This window comes from Lynx rufus, unplaced genomic scaffold (assembly GCF_022079265.1).
Source record: "Lynx rufus isolate CCGP_SWC_20201006 ecotype Redwood Valley unplaced genomic scaffold, mLynRuf1.p SCAF_12, whole genome shotgun sequence".
NCBI classification, from domain to species: Eukaryota; Metazoa; Chordata; class Mammalia; order Carnivora; family Felidae; genus Lynx; species Lynx rufus.
In genome coordinates, this window is record NW_025814826.1 from 67,926,020 (window position 1) to 67,940,428 (window position 14,409).

Below are 14,409 nucleotides of genomic sequence, written 5' to 3' on the forward strand. Positions count from 1 at the left end.
GTTTGGACTCCATGCTGACAGCACGGAACCTGATTGGGATTCTCTGCCTCCCTCTGTCCCTCCCCTACTCAGCCCCACTCACGCAAAATAAATACACTTGAAAAAACAAAAAGAATGCCGTGGAGAAACCGAGGAGGGGGAGGACGGCACTGGCGCCGTGGGTTCCTGGGTGTAGGGGCCTGGGTGGGACACGACCGAGGTGCGGGCCACGTCTGAGGCCTGGGGTGTGGCAGTGCTGCTCCCTGAATGTGCCCACCCACCGGGCCCAGACCAGGACAGGAGCCAGAGTGGAATCTCCGTCTTTAATGGCTGAGGGCCCCACACCCCACGGCCGGAGGCTGGGGCTCAGATCTTGTTGAAAGCAGCAATGTCCACACTCTGCACCTGAGGAGGAGGAGGAGGGAGGCCCGTGGTCAAGTGGGGCCTTGGTTCCCGAAGACCCACCCACCCACTCCAGCACCCTGCCAGGCCAGGGGTTCCCTTGGGGGCCTGCCACTCACGTGCTCCTCGAACTTGGTGATCTCCTCCTCCAGCAGGTCCGTCCCCACCTTGTCGTCCTCTACCACACACTGAATCTGCAGCTTGCGGATGCCATAGCCCACGGGCACCAGCTTGGAGCCCCCCCAGGTCAGCCCGTCTAACTGGATGGAGCGCACGCAGGCCTCCAGCTGGGCCATGTCTGTCTCGTCATCCCACTGGGAGATCAAGGGGTGGAGAGGCTGGGTCAGGAGCCTGCAGACCCCAGGGAGTGCCCCTCCCCTCACCGGCCCCTGCCCTCGCCCCCCAGGGCACAGAGGGCACGCAGCTCTCCTCTCGGGCTGAACCCGGCCAGCTCGGCTGAGCCCACCGGGAGCCCGGGGCAGGGCCGGGGGCAGGGTCACTCACAGGCTTGACGTCCAAGAGGATGGAAGATTTGGCCACCAGCGCAGGCCGCCCCGCCTTCTTCTCCGCGTACTGCCGCAGCCTCTCCTCACGCAGCCGGGCTGCCTCCTTGTCCTCCTCGTCATCGCTGCCAAACAGGTCGATGGCATCGTCCTCGTCATCCTCTGCGGCGGTGGCCGCCTTGCCGGCAGGGGGCTCCACTTGGCGCATAGGGGACACGTGCTGCCGTGGGAGAGGGAGGCTGAGGGCCCCGCCCCCGGGGCCCCAGCTCTGCACCCTGGTTAAGAGGCTGTGGCGGGGAGGGGGACAGGAACACCCCCCACCCCCTCCCCAAAGGGCCCGAGAAGGGCGCGCACCTGGGTCTGTGGGGCTGCAGCCCGGTGGGTGGGTGAGCTCTTCTCCAGTGCGCTCAGCCGGGCCTCCAGCTTGGAGACGGCCTGCTGCAGACCTTGCACCACTGCAGGAGCAAAGGGGCCGCTGGTCAGACGGCGGGGACTGGGTGCGGTGCCCCACCCGTTAGGCCCAGGGCCTCACCGCCTCGCAGGCTCTGATTCTCCACTTCCAGGCTGGCGATCCGGATGGCGAGCTCACTGTGATCTCCGCCCGGCCCGCTGGAGGCCCCAGGGCCTGAGCTCTGCAAGGCAGGGGGAGAGTGAGACTCTGCACCCCTGCCTGCTTCCAGGGTTTCCCCCAGTCACAGCCACTGAGAATCAGGGCCCCGAGAAAGGTGGGAAAACCGCTGGACGCTAGGAAGCAGCTCCTGTCGCCCACTGGGTCCACCCGTGACACTGCACCCGAGGGTGGGAGGAGGCCCTGTAAGCAGGAGAGCAGTGAGCGACGTCCTTGGCCAAGCGGAAGGCACGGGGCCCAGGGCAGCCCCAGCACGGAGCTACTGCGGGGCCCACAGCCACGGTCAGGTGGGAGGAAGCTCCCGGGGCGGCCTGGGCCACACGGCAGGGCCCGGCAGCGCAGCTGGGAACCGGAAGCAGGCTGGGAGGGCAGCTGAGGAGCAGTGGGAGTCAGGAGAGCTTGTTGCAGGGGGCGCCCACTCCGCACGTAGTACCCTGCCTCCCCCAGGCCACGCACCTGCCACTTGGCTCACCAAGCCTGCCCTTGAAAGGCTTGAGTGACCCGGGGCCCCATCCTGCCTGCCAGCCTCCCGCCGGTTCCTCCCTGACTGGGAATCCCTATCACCCAACTCCAGCGGTGCCACCCAGGGAGCCCCTCAGCACAGCGCCGCAGTCCACGCCCGAGTTACACACCCTGATAGAATGGTCTAGGAGGACGGAGTGTACCTGGCCCTTCCCCGAGGGCCGCTGTCCCTACCCTCCCTCCCTGTGTCCGATTACGAGGACCTGGGACCCGGAGCCCACCTGCCAAGCAGCCACAGAACCAGCCCCGTGGCTTCCTCCTCCGTTCTGCGTACCCCCGGAGCCCAGACAAGCTAAAAACCCCCAGGAAGTACAGGCAGACAGGTGCCTGGCTTCCTTGCCCCAGGCATCGGAGAGCAGTGCTACCCGTTGTGACCCAGCAGCTCCCTTGTCCGGCTCCTGGTAGAGCTGGCCGAAGGCGGAACGGGATGCTGCTACGCGGCTGGGGTCCGAGCACTGGAACCAGGAGTGGCTGGCACCACTCCCCTCCTTTCAGCTCAACGTGCGTGTCCACACCCAACCACCCCCCCCACCTCCCTGCCAAAGGAGACCCGTGCTGGACTCGCCCGACCCTTGGCTGCGGCCACATGGCCTCCTCTCCACCTGTTTCCCCAGCACCCCAGCTTGCAATGCCGTTCTCACTAGGATTTTCCAAAAGTTCCCATCAGATAGGGATGAAACCCAGACCTTCCTGTTCCCTCGAGGCCCTGACCATCCTCCTCCTGTTCACCAGGAGTCTAGGCCCCCCCGCCCCAACCCCAGCCTCAATAAGGCAGACCAAGGCTACCCTAATCCTAGCCTGTGACGGTGGGTCACGAGGAGCCAGCCACGTAGTAGCCTCAGAGGACAGTGCCACATGCCAGGGTTTGGAATCCAGACCTTTCCGACCCCATCTCCAACCCTGTCCCTGGCAGCATGCACGGTTCCCAGGAACCCCTTGGTTCTAAAGGCCCAGTGTCTGCTGAGCCCTATCGAGCCCAAACCCAAGCGTTGGGGCTGAGTCAGCAAGGTCCTTCCCGGTCCATTAGCAGTTGAACGATACTCCTCTGAATTTCGTGCCGCTCTCAGAACAGGGGCTTTTGTTTGGAAACTGGGTCTTTATGGTGCTAATCCAGTTACAACAAAGTCGGGAGAGTGGCCCGAATTCTGACTGGTGTTCTTATAAAACGAAGTTTGGATACAGACGCACAAAAAACAACGTAAAGGCAAAGGAAAACCAGGAGAGGCCTCAGAACCTACCCACACCTTGACTTTGGACTTCTAGCCTGCAGACTGAGAAAGGAATCCATTTAAGCTCTTGGTCTCTGATGCTTTGGCCTCCAGCGGTGCCACCTCCGGCACACAGGGGCTCCCCCAAGCCCTCCCAGCGGGCCCACATGGTTTCCCCAAGACCCGGAGCCAGAGGGCGACCCCAACACATCCAGGGCCCCTTGAGGGCCAGAGGGGGGGCTCCTGTGGCCCAGAAACCTCAGCGCCACTGGGCACCCTGGCCTTCTGGGGGCTGGCACCCCACGCACCTGGCGCCAGCTCCTCCCCACGGCTGCCTGGCCCAAGCAGGGACCCTCCCCCCCACAGCTGTCCAGCCTATGGCCCAAGAGCCAGTACAGCCAAAGCAGCTGGGCAGGCGGGGGTGCCCACGTAGTCGTCCCCAAGCCTGTAAGAAGGTGACCTAAATGGCAAAAAGACTTTGCACGTGATGAAGCGGAGGCTCCGGAGATGGGGAAATCCTCCCGGATTATGTGGGTGGGCTCAGCGTCGTCACCAGGCCCCGTGTACCCAAGAGGCAGAGGAGAAGGAAACGTAACAGAAACAGCCATCAATCAGGACTCTCTGATGGCCAGAAGCCACAGGCCAAGGAATGTGGGCGGCATCTCAAAATTGGAAAAGCCAAGGAAAGGATTCTCTCCTGAAGTCTCTAGGAGCAGAACTCTGCTTGATCCTCGACCCTCAAGGACAGGACACCATGTGTCCTAGAGAGAGGACAAGGTCTCGACTTCGCTAAGAAGGCAGAGCAGCGGGTCTGTCTCCTCCTGGGGACGTCTGCCCAGCCAGGCTGGGGACAGAGCTAAACACGGACCTGCTTTCCTCTCTTGTGACCCAATCTGGGACCCGGGGGCCAAACGCAGCTGGACGGCCCCTCTCTGGGCCTCAAATTTTATCATTTGGACTCCCATCCTGTGAACCCATCTCTCCAGGGAGGCAAGGCCTAGGAAGCAAGAGAAAAAGGCCTCTCCCACTCCTCCCCACACGGAGTGCAGAGCAGGGAGGGGGCCCCCAGGCCCAGCCAGGGGATGGCGCCAGAGCAACAGGCAGCGTGAGGGCAGCTGGGAGTCCTGGGTGACCACCGGGCAGCAGCACGGATGCCATCGGCTCCGGGGGCAGTCCGAGTCACCGAAGCCCGCTGGGGCGGGAACGCCGTGCTGGACGCCCCGCCCCCACTTGCTCCTAAGGCCCAAATGATCACAGCGGTACCGGGGTACTGGGGCGGCGGGGAGGCGTGCAGCCAGGCCGGAGGGCAGCAGTGCCGATGCGGGCCTGCAGGTACTCACCCCAGCCAGGGATTTCTGGATGTTCTCTCTGGCTCTGGCAATGTCACGGAGGATCACACTGGCACCGTTCTCCTATAGACAGTGCAGAAAGAACCGCTTTTTTCTTTTCGTTGGAACAATTTTAGCGGAAAAGAAGGAACGAACCCTTCCAGACAGCAAGAGCTGCACAGAACCGAAGGCTCAGTGGGATGGCAAGGAGCTATGACAACGGCCCCGAGGCCCACACCCCGTCCTGATGGGCACCGGTGTGCCTGCTGGTCTGACACGGCGGAGGTGCCCCGTCCCATCTCGAGCAGATCCGGGGACGCACCCGCAAAGACCCCACCACCAGCGCCTGGAGCAGAGCCGCTGGGGCCGAATGTGCCTCTGCCCGCCCCCACCCTGTGCTGGCACAGTCCCCCAGTGCCCCGAGGGCAGCCCCCACCTGGCGCGAGGAGCCAGCCACGGGCCCGTTCATCCGCTCATAGAACTGCCTCTCTGCATCATCGTATTTGAACTTGTCGAACCAGATCTTCTCGTGCGCTAGGAAGTTTGTAGCCATTTTCCTGTTGGGAAGGGAAGGCGAGACTGAGACAGCCTGGCTGGGAGGAGAGGGTACGTGCCCTAAGGCCCCAGGCCTGGCATGCGTGAGTGCCCCACAACGGCCCAGACACCAAGGGTGCAAGGTGACGAGGGGTCCAGGTCGGAGCACAGGTGCCTCGGCACTGCCCGAACCAAGTCTGTAATCCGCCCCCCCCCCCCACAACTCCCGGCTCCCGCCCCTTTGGTTCTCAAAGTGTGGTGAGGAGCCCCTGGGGGTCCCCGGGGTCCTCCCTGTCCAACTACACGTTTGTGCAAGGCACAATTATGTCCATCAGACAATACACACCAACAGACTGAATGCAGAAGAAAGTGTGACAAACCGGGTGCCTCCTGGTTAAACAAGCCACTAAGGTTTGCAAAAATGTCGAATAAGGCCGCTCTGCTCACTGAATTTTTTTGTCTTGGGAACACTGCTGCTCGTAGGAACGAGTCGTTATGTAAACGCGTGATCGACTTCTTATTCAACGACTGAAGAACTACCCGCGTTTCTATTTTAATTGCTAACGTGACAAAAATCAACAGCACAAAAACCGTGTGAGGTCCAGAGACCTGGAAGTTTGAGAACGGCTGCTCTAGAGCGGGAGCCGCACGGCTGTGCCCACCGCCCTCCACCTGGCACGGCCCCTCCTGTTCCTGAGCAACGGTGACAGAAACGGACCCGATCTCACCAATCCTCTGTGCCAAGGGCCCCAGGCTATCACTGGACCACACCGAGTGCACCCCTGGTGTCAGGAAAGGAGCCGGGCCCCGTGACTCTCCTCCACCCACCCTACACAGCCATCAGGTGCAGCCAGGCCCTGAACCGTGAACAGTTTTGGCTCCACACTCACCCTAGGCTGCTGATGGGGACGCTCCTGCACACGGGTTCCCACACCCCGCCACTCACACCGAGCCAACAGGCTGCTGATGGGCATGTGGGGCCCAGGGTGGCACCGCTCCCTGGGGCCCAGCCTTCCGCACGGCCACCCACGCCCCAGACCCTCCCGCTGCCGCGCTTGCCCGGCCGCCTGCCTCTCCCCCTGCCCTTCTCCAGATCCTGGCGTCCAGACACCACTGCCGGTGTTGCATGGAACCATCCTGGGGCCGAAGGCAAGTGAGCCTCATGCAGTAGGTGTCCCTCAGACATAGGCCACTCGACTGACAACATGCTGGTGTGCCTGAGACACTCGCCTCACCCTGGAGGTGATTACGGAACGGGAGGTAGGGGAGGACAGACAGAAGGGGCAGGAGGGACGTGCCAGCTCCCACGTCTTCCCCAGCAGGGCTCGGGCCAGAGGCCTTTAACACTGGCCCTGCCCTGCCCTGCGACAGCCAGGGGCACTGGGAGTTGCCCAGCAGAAAGGGAAACCCTACCCAAGCAGAGTCTGCCCTGTGCTAACCCCTTTCCTCCCTCGACAGCCCCAAACCTTGTGATCCCCAAGAGGTGGCCCTGGAGGCTGCACTGCCCCAGGAACAGAAAGCTACCCCTCTGCCCAACCCACTCCCGCATCCAACTTAGCCGGGTCCAGGAGTGCTGGGGAGAGCCGTGCCAGGGCGAGGGGGGGTGGGGAGAAGAGCAGCCAGGGAAGCCCGGGCCGGGAGCCCAGGCGGCAGGTGTCTCCTACTTGGGTCTCAGGCTGGACATGGTCGGGCCAGACCGGGCACCAGGTCGGTGAGCCAGGGACGCAGCTTCGAGGCGCCAGGCCACTCGCAGGGCCTCTGCGGCATGATGGCGGCACTCTGCGCTGTCATAGGTGGGTTTGCTGAGCCAGGGGGCCTCAGCATCTTTGTGCAGGAGGTACCAGTAGGGCAGGGCAGAGGAGGCCTCCCCGTCAACCCGCCGAGGCCCGACCCGCTTGCTTCCCACGGCGTTTCGGCCTCGCCGGTCTCTGCGGCCCCGCCTGGCCCCCTCAGCCTGGCCAGCTCGCTCCTGCAGGCGCACCTTCCCAGGAGGGTGGCCGTCGAACATGGCCTCGTAGAAACCCCTCTCTGCCGCATCGTACTGGGGCTTCTCCAGCCACACCTCCTGCACCAGCGCCTGCAGACTGCCCAGCGGGGGTTGGCCGTCGGTCAGCGGGCCGGGCTGGCGGGCGAGAGCCGGATCGGGGGCAGCCGCCTGCTGGCCCGTGTCAGAAGCCCCCTGCCTGCCACTCCCCTCTGCGGCCAACAGCGAGGCCTGCGACCGCTCCACGAACGCCCGCTCGGCCTGGTCGAAGGACGACTTATTGACCCAGATGCCCCAGGTCACATGGTGGCAGGCCACCTGGCTTCCGTGGGTGCAGGGGCCTCGGGGGACCAGGGCAACCCGCTGGGCCGCCTGGGCAGCCGCATCCGCCAGCCTCTGGCGATAGGAGCTCTCTGCCTGGTCGAACATCGGCTTGTCCAGCCACACGTGGTCGGCCGAGAGGCCCACGAGGGCCAGGTCTGCCTGGCCGAACCAGCTCTTTGGTGAGCGCTTCCTTTTCTTCTGCAGAGGCTTCTTTCCGTCGTGGCTCCTCCTGGGGTCGCTCCTGCTGCCGCCGTCAGGGGCGTCTGCCTCCTCGGCGTCCTCCTGCCCAGGCCCGTTCACGGCTGGCGCTTCAGCCAGGAGCTGCTGGGTGGCGGCGGCTCGTGTGGCCTCGTGCTCGTAGAAACGCCGCTCGGCTTCCCCATACTTCTGCTTGTCCTCCCAGACGGTCTCCAGGGCACAGGCGGCTCTCCCGCTCCTCATCTTCCGCACAGCGTTAAAAAGCAAGCACAAGAAGGCAGTTGCAACACCGCGGGCCATGGGGATGGCGCCCCGCCCCCCTCCTCAGCCTGACTTTCAGGGCTGGCCGGGCCTGGGAGTGCTCCCCGGTGGGGGTGCCAGGAAGACACAAGCAAGGACCCGAAGTCAAGTCCACGGGAAGCTCAGTAAAGCAATAAGCAATCACGTGCATGCATGTGCGTACGTATGCGTTCTTTTAGCCGTAAAGCCAACCTTTCCTAATGCGCCCAGGCTCTCCAGAGGGGTCTAGAGAACGGTTTCCAAACTTCTTCAACCACAGAAGCCTTCTCCCCTAGAGCCTCCACAGGGGGTTGCCAAACGAAATACACACCACACCCAGATAACTTGACTGATATATAAACAACAAATAACTCTTAGAATAAACACGTCCCACAAAATATTTAAGACGTTTACGCTGAAGGGTTATTCGTCGTTCATCTAGGATTTTAACAGGACATCCTTTGACTTTGCTAAATCTGGCCACCTTGCCTGAGGCAGTGGTGCTTCCGCCTTCTAGAAGTATGCGCGGCAGTCTCCCAGGCCAGCCCCATCACGGCCAGGCCACCACAGGGGACCTTGCCCCGTGGCGGCATACCCCTGCCGCAGCCACACCACCGCCTGCAGCAGCGCATGCTCCAAGGGGAGCTGGCAAGGGTCTCAGACAAGGGTTAGTGTCTCGGGGAGCAGCTGGGAGCACAGGGTGGAGGGCCCGGCCCTGCAGGGGCCACACTGGGGGAGACACAGGGAGGATGCTAGTGACCATCCGGAAGAGAGGGAGCCTGGTGGCTCAGGCAGCAAGTGAGAAGCAGGCTCCGGGTCAGCCACAGCCACCTCTGGGCGCACCCGCAATACAGGAGGGACCACGTGGGAAACTCTGGGCCCCAGGGTCACTAGGGCACCCGCCTCCAGTCACAGAACCATTTGATGTGAGGGGCCCCATCCCTAGAACAGAGGGAGGCAGGTGGGGAACTGTGTGTCCCATCTGCCACTGTGGACAAACCCTTGCCGAGAACCTCAGCCTCTTCAATAGAGGGGGTGTCCCCTCCAGTCTGGAGACCACAGTCTTCTGAATAGAGGAGTCTGGGCCACCACTGCCACCACCTCTGCAGCCTCTGGCCAGAAACGGCTCAAGCCCAGAAAGCCCCAGTAGCCAGTCTGCTCTTGAGACGTGCCCAGTGGTCTGAGCTCACACTCCACAGGCCTGTTCTAGAGGAATGGCTGTAGCTGGCAGAGATCCTGTCCAGACACAGGCTGGACTCTGGCCCCTGCTCCCGAAAGCAGAAGCGCCCACGCCAGATGACCAACACCCAGGACCATCCCAGCTTCTGCGGGGTCAGTCAGTAGCCTGCGTGGGGGGACGCACCTGCTGGGCCCTGTCTCCAGGAGACCAGGTCTCCAGAGGGAAGGCGGCAAACCTTTCCCGTCACCTGCAGCAGCATCGACATCCCTTTCCTGACACCCCGAAACAAAACTGAAACCTGATTCTAATGACCCCGTGGGACATGCCGGCTGCGTAAGCCCCGCGTCCACTCAAGACGTGGGGGAAGATTCTCCCTTGAACTGTGGAGGGACGTGTTGGGGGCCTCTAATGGCACAAGCCACAGGACGGAAGCCCCAGGCCTGGAGAGACCCCTGGGACGCCCCCTTGTGCCTTCCTCCCCAGGCCGGCAGCAGCCCTTACCAAGGCCAGGCTGACAACAGAGGCAGTGGTGAGAGGCGGGGAGCGTGTGCTCAAGAGGCAAGGCATTGTGACATCACCACCGTCCCTGAGGGGACTGCAGGCCAATCAGGCAGGGCTTGTCCGCCCTTCAAACTTTCTGGCAACGAGCCCCCAGCAGACCCTCAGCAGAGGGGCCCAGGGCTCAGTTGGTTCAGCCCCTTGAGCTCCACTAGGCTGACGCCCCACTGGTGAAGTCCTGTTGGAACCTACTGGCCTAGAGGCTGTCCTTGTCTCCTGACATCAGATCAGGGCCTGCTCAGAGCTCTGGGGGCCACACCTGGGGGGAGGCGGGGAGAGACTGCTTCTGAAGATTTCTCAAGAACAAGGGCTGTGGCCTGTGGCAGGGGGTGTCCCCGGTGTCCTCTGCCCAGAGGGGAGGGCCAGCACGCCGGCCCCGGCCTGCTCGGGGAGTGCCCCCCACCACAGGCACAACCTGGCTCAACCCAGGGATGCACTGAGACACCCACGCGCTGCCCTGCCTGGCAGGATCAAAGCCCAACGACAGCAAAGCCAACTCCTTTGTGTTGCAGACAAGGAAAGTAAGGCCTGGCAGCCTGGCCAAGCCGGGCCCTGCACAGGCGCTGGAATGCCTCGTACGCTGTGGGCCAGGGGCTCCCTGGCTGAGGTGAAGGGAACACCGGGCACGGGACAGGTGGGTACTTACTTTCCCTCTGGTCTCCTAGGATGGCATGAAGAGAAAGCAGCAAGGTTAGAGGCAGTCAGGGCAGCACAGCGGCTGGAAGGTCTTTGCAGAAGGTGCTTGGAAAGGTGGCGCGAGGTTTGGCCGAGCAAACTGAAGATGAGCACCAAAGACCCACCACCCAAATCCCCGAAGGCGACCAAGTCCACCCACTCGGGACAGCACCCCCCCCACCCCCCGCACCACAAAATGAGCAGTTCCTATGGTTCGCATTAGCTGGACCGGGCAAGCCCATCTGAGCACCGCTCCCACCCGCCCCGCACTCCAGCACAAGCCCTCTGGGGGGAGAGGAGCCAGCACTCAGTGCCCCCACTGCCACGTGCAGCTGTCGAGGGGATCCCTACCTGGCCCCGCTGTCGTGCTGCCCTAAGTCCAGGGCTGCTGGACAAGGCACGAGACAACCAGGACCATCCATGGGGCCCAGCAGCCCCAGAGCCCACGCTGGGGCAGGGAGCCGCCACCACTCCACGCTTGAACAAAGACACAAAGTCCCCACGGTGTGCACAAAAGGACAGGGCTTTTAGTCCCTTCGCAGATGGGCCAGAAACACTAAGTGCCCCGCCCCAAATCCGACAGAGGTGGCAGTCCAGGAGCCGAGGAAGCCACACGCAGACGAAGCCATGTCTGAGAAAGCCTGCAGGGCACGGCGGACAGCCCTGCCCGCCCTGCACCGGGAGCGCCCCCAGCTGCTCACTCACCGGAACCCAGAGATCTGCCAGCCAGACCCCTTGGCCCCGGCGTCCGCCCCACACCGCAGCAAGGAGAGCGGCAGCACCAAGTCACTGACAGGGACGTCCAAGGTGCCCGCGGGTGCGGCAGACACAAGGACACCGGCGCGAGGACAGGGAGCTGCCCCCCAGGAGCACACGGCAGGCCCTGGGCAGTCGACCTGCACACGTGGCGGTGAGCCGCCCTGCTGGCAGTGAAGCCGGTGTGGTGACAGGCCAACAGCACTCCGGGGACACTTGCTGCAGGACCGGGCAACCGGGTTCTCCCGCCCCCGGCCTCTCCATCTCCCAGGACAGCCGGCAGAGTGCCCCCCACCTTTACTGCCTCAATCTCCCCGCTCTCTGAGGGCTCCACGTCCCACGAGGACCTGCTGAACTGAAAACCCCTCTCTCTGGTAGAAAAGCAAATCTGAGTTTAAATGATCCCCGTTGAGAACACGAACATCCGAGCCTCCAGCCAGAGTGGGGACCCTCCTCTCTCTCCCGTGCTCTCTCCACACACACAGCATTGGCTCCGTAACAGTGAAGCATGAGGAACAAGGCCCCAGAACAGCAGAGCGAAGACCCAGAAGGAGGGGGCCCCAGGCGTCCCTGCCCACTGCCATCATCTACTTGCTTGCTCACTGCAGGGCCCAGCTGGGCTGCCCGTGACCAAGACTTAGCCCCCGAGCCTCAGGCAGGCTGAGACCTCGCCCACGGGAGGGGGTACTCAGGGGCCATGCCCCACCTAGCCACCAGGGACCGGGGTGAGGTGAGCCATGTAGGAGAGCTGGTCCTGGCCACAGACGACCCCTCCCCTGCAACCGTCCCAGCACCCCCGTGGAGACGTGCTCCAAAGCACGTGAGCTGGGAAGGCCGTTCTTACAGCGGCCCTGGCAGCGGCCCCCACAGCACACCCCTGGCTGGACGGCCTGGACGGAAGGCGAGGATGTGGCCCCCGGCACTGCGCCCACAAGGTGCCAGGGCCTGTAAGTCTCTTGGGGCCTAGCGGAATGGGGTAGGTTTCTGGGAGGAACTGGCCCCTCACCAGACTCTGCCCTCCAACAATACCTTCCCCTGGACACCACCCCATCACAGCCACACCCCCGGACCAGCCCCCCAGTTGTCCACCCAGAGGGCAAAGGTCTGCGGCCCCTCCAGGGGAAGGGGGAACCCACAGAGGTGAATGGGGGGCGGGGTCTGCAGGCCAGCTCCGTCTTCCTCACGACAAAGCCTGCCGTACCTGCGACGTCTGAGAGCGCTGTGACACCTGGAACCGTGAGTCACGGGGGGAAGGCACACAGAGGGGTAAATTTACCCAACGGCGCGTCTCCACGTGCACGGGGGTGATGCCACTTGACTCTTGCAGGGGGCACTCCACAGCCCCACAGGCTTCCCAACCTGACTCCTGATGTCAGCCCCGCTTAGAAGTACCGGCTTGTCCTGGCAGCAGAAAGGGGGCCCCAAGCCCTCAGATTCCAGGCTCACACCACAGCTACCTTGGTCACCCCGGGGCAGGCTCAACAATGTCCGCGCCTCAGATGCCACAGCCTACCAGATCTGTCTAACCTAACCAGCCGGGCCTATGCCCCCTTCCCTCGGGGTGACCCCAAGGACTGCACGTGCTTCCTCAACCCTTCTGTGCACACGGGCCTCACACAGCTGGAGGACTGAGCGGAGAAGGGAGGCCCCCGAGTCAGGGAGGTGAAGAGCCCGGGATCCGTTGTCTCCCTCCATCGCCTGCACGGAGCTTCAATGCCATGCTACCACCTGCTTTGACCACATACACGTCACCTTAAAATAGTGGTGCAGGGCGGAGGCTCAACAAATACGCTTGCCAGCGTTTCCTGCCTGTGGAACCCCAAACTACGACACCAACGCACAACCTGCTGGAGGTATTTTTCTGGTCAATCTTCAAACGCGCGCACACACGTCCCTGCAAGGACGCTTCTTTCACAGAAACGCTGCTCAAGCACATTTGCCCACTTGTGCTGAACGCTGGCAGCCTCACCCTGCTCCGCAGGGGCAAAGCTGAGGGGGAGGGGGTGGCCCTGCACCAGGATCCTCCAGAGGGCAGTTGTCTCTGGCCGGTAAAAGGCTCTTCCCAGGACTGGCATGAGGCCCAGAACACTGACTGCCCCCATAGAGGTGACAGAAAAAGCCTGCTCCTCAGCTCGGGTGCCAGTCACTCTGCAAGATGACACTTTCTTGGGACATTCACAGGGCAGGGCACAGGAACGCCCGAATCCCATGTGAGCCAGCTCACTGGCGGCTCAGCCAGGCTCAGGGTACCCAGAGAAGGCTGGGGTGTCAGAGCTGCCCGTGCAGAAGCGTCCTGAGAGTGTCCCTCCCCGCCCCCGGGCCAAGCCTGAGCCCTCAGAGAAGATACACGCCACAGTCAATTTGAAGAGGCGTTCCCCTTCTGGCCGGGATCGCCCCAAAGCTTAGCCGGACAAATATCTGTCTTGTTGAAGGGTGGCCCTTCATTCACGCAAGCCTCCACCCCACTCCACTCCTTTGGCCCCCTTCTTCCTTCCAATCACGGTGCCCATTTCTCGGGAAGGCGTCACCCACCCCTACAGAGACCGGCTTCAACGTCGCCTCCTGCCGGGACCCTTATCCAAGTCAGGACTCCCGACCACTCCGAGAACCCTAAGAATTTCTTCTGAGTCACTCAACAGTCACTCAGCAGTCACTCCCTTATTCTTTCCCGCGCTCACGAACCCTCAAGGCTCCGCGAGGGCTGGGCCCGAGCCTGTCCCGCTGGCCCAGAACCGGCGTGCAGCAGGTGCTTAACGGACGCGTGCCCGACAAAAGAAGGGCTACAGGACCGGGACCAACCGAGACCGAGGGGCCCACGCGGCCCCCGGCCTCCCGGCCGCCACCTTCCCGCCGGGACCGCAGTCGGGGTCCCGCCGGCCACGTGGCCCGCGCGCCCCGCCCCCCTGCGCCCGCCCCTAGCGCCGCGCTCGTCCCACCGTCCCTACGCCGGCACCCCGGCCGCACTAACGCCCCGGCCCGGGCGCCCGCCCCGCCCCCGCCCCGGCCCCTCCGCGGCGCGTGCCGCTCCTGCGGGCGCGGGCTGCGGTACTCACGCCAGCCAAGGACGCGGCGACCAAGGAGGAGGGCTCGTGGCGTGCGACGGTGGAGGAAAGGGAGAGTCGCCCCGGCCGCGCACGGGAAATGAAGCAGAGGGATGCACCACGCGCCGCGGCAGGGGAAGCGGCTCCCGCGCACGTCCCGCCTGGCCGTCACAGCCCTCCGCGCGACGCGACGCTCCCCGCGGCTGCAAAGACAGAAGCCAGTGGGAGTCACCACGGGGCTCGCAGTTTCCCAGAGAAGCTGGAGCTAGCAGCCGCGAACAGGACGGCAGCTCGTCCGCACCCCTGCGCT

At 63.6% G+C, this 14,409-nt stretch overlaps 1 protein-coding gene across 2 annotated transcripts; it reads right to left on the reverse strand.

Annotated features, from left to right (window-relative positions):
- Positions 1–288: 288 nt before the first annotated feature.
- Positions 289–14,218, reverse strand: EEF1D (eukaryotic translation elongation factor 1 delta). Of its 2 annotated transcripts, none has more exons than XM_047074282.1 (8): positions 14,112–14,218; positions 5,007–5,127; positions 4,583–4,654; positions 1,417–1,516; positions 1,239–1,339; positions 886–1,104; positions 501–695; positions 289–384 (listed from the first exon to the last, which is right to left on the reverse strand). In XM_047074282.1, the coding sequence occupies exons 2-8, from the start codon at positions 5,121–5,123 to the stop codon at positions 346–348; spliced, it is 843 nt and encodes a 280-aa protein (XP_046930238.1). In that variant the 5' UTR covers positions 5,124–5,127; positions 14,112–14,218; the 3' UTR covers positions 289–345. The 2 variants fall into 2 exon arrangements, with proteins under 2 accessions (XP_046930238.1, XP_046930237.1); XM_047074281.1 differs by lacking the exon at positions 14,112–14,218 and adding an exon at positions 6,769–7,910.
- Between the last annotated feature and the right edge of the window lie 191 nt (positions 14,219–14,409).

Bases quoted from the DNA above. Each gene is read 5' to 3' on its own strand.
- EEF1D (XM_047074281.1), bottom strand. From the start codon at position 7,910: ATGGCCCGCGGTGTTGCAACTGCCTTCTTGTGCTTGCTTTTTAACGCT. The intron at 5,128-6,768 runs GTAGGAGACACC...CCTTCCCAACAG, and splicing joins ATGTCCAGCCTGAGACCCAA to GAAAATGGCTACAAACTTCC. The intron at 1,105-1,238 runs GTGCGCGCCCTT...CTCCCACGGCAG, and splicing joins CTGCAGCCCCACAGACCCAG to CACGTGTCCCCTATGCGCCA.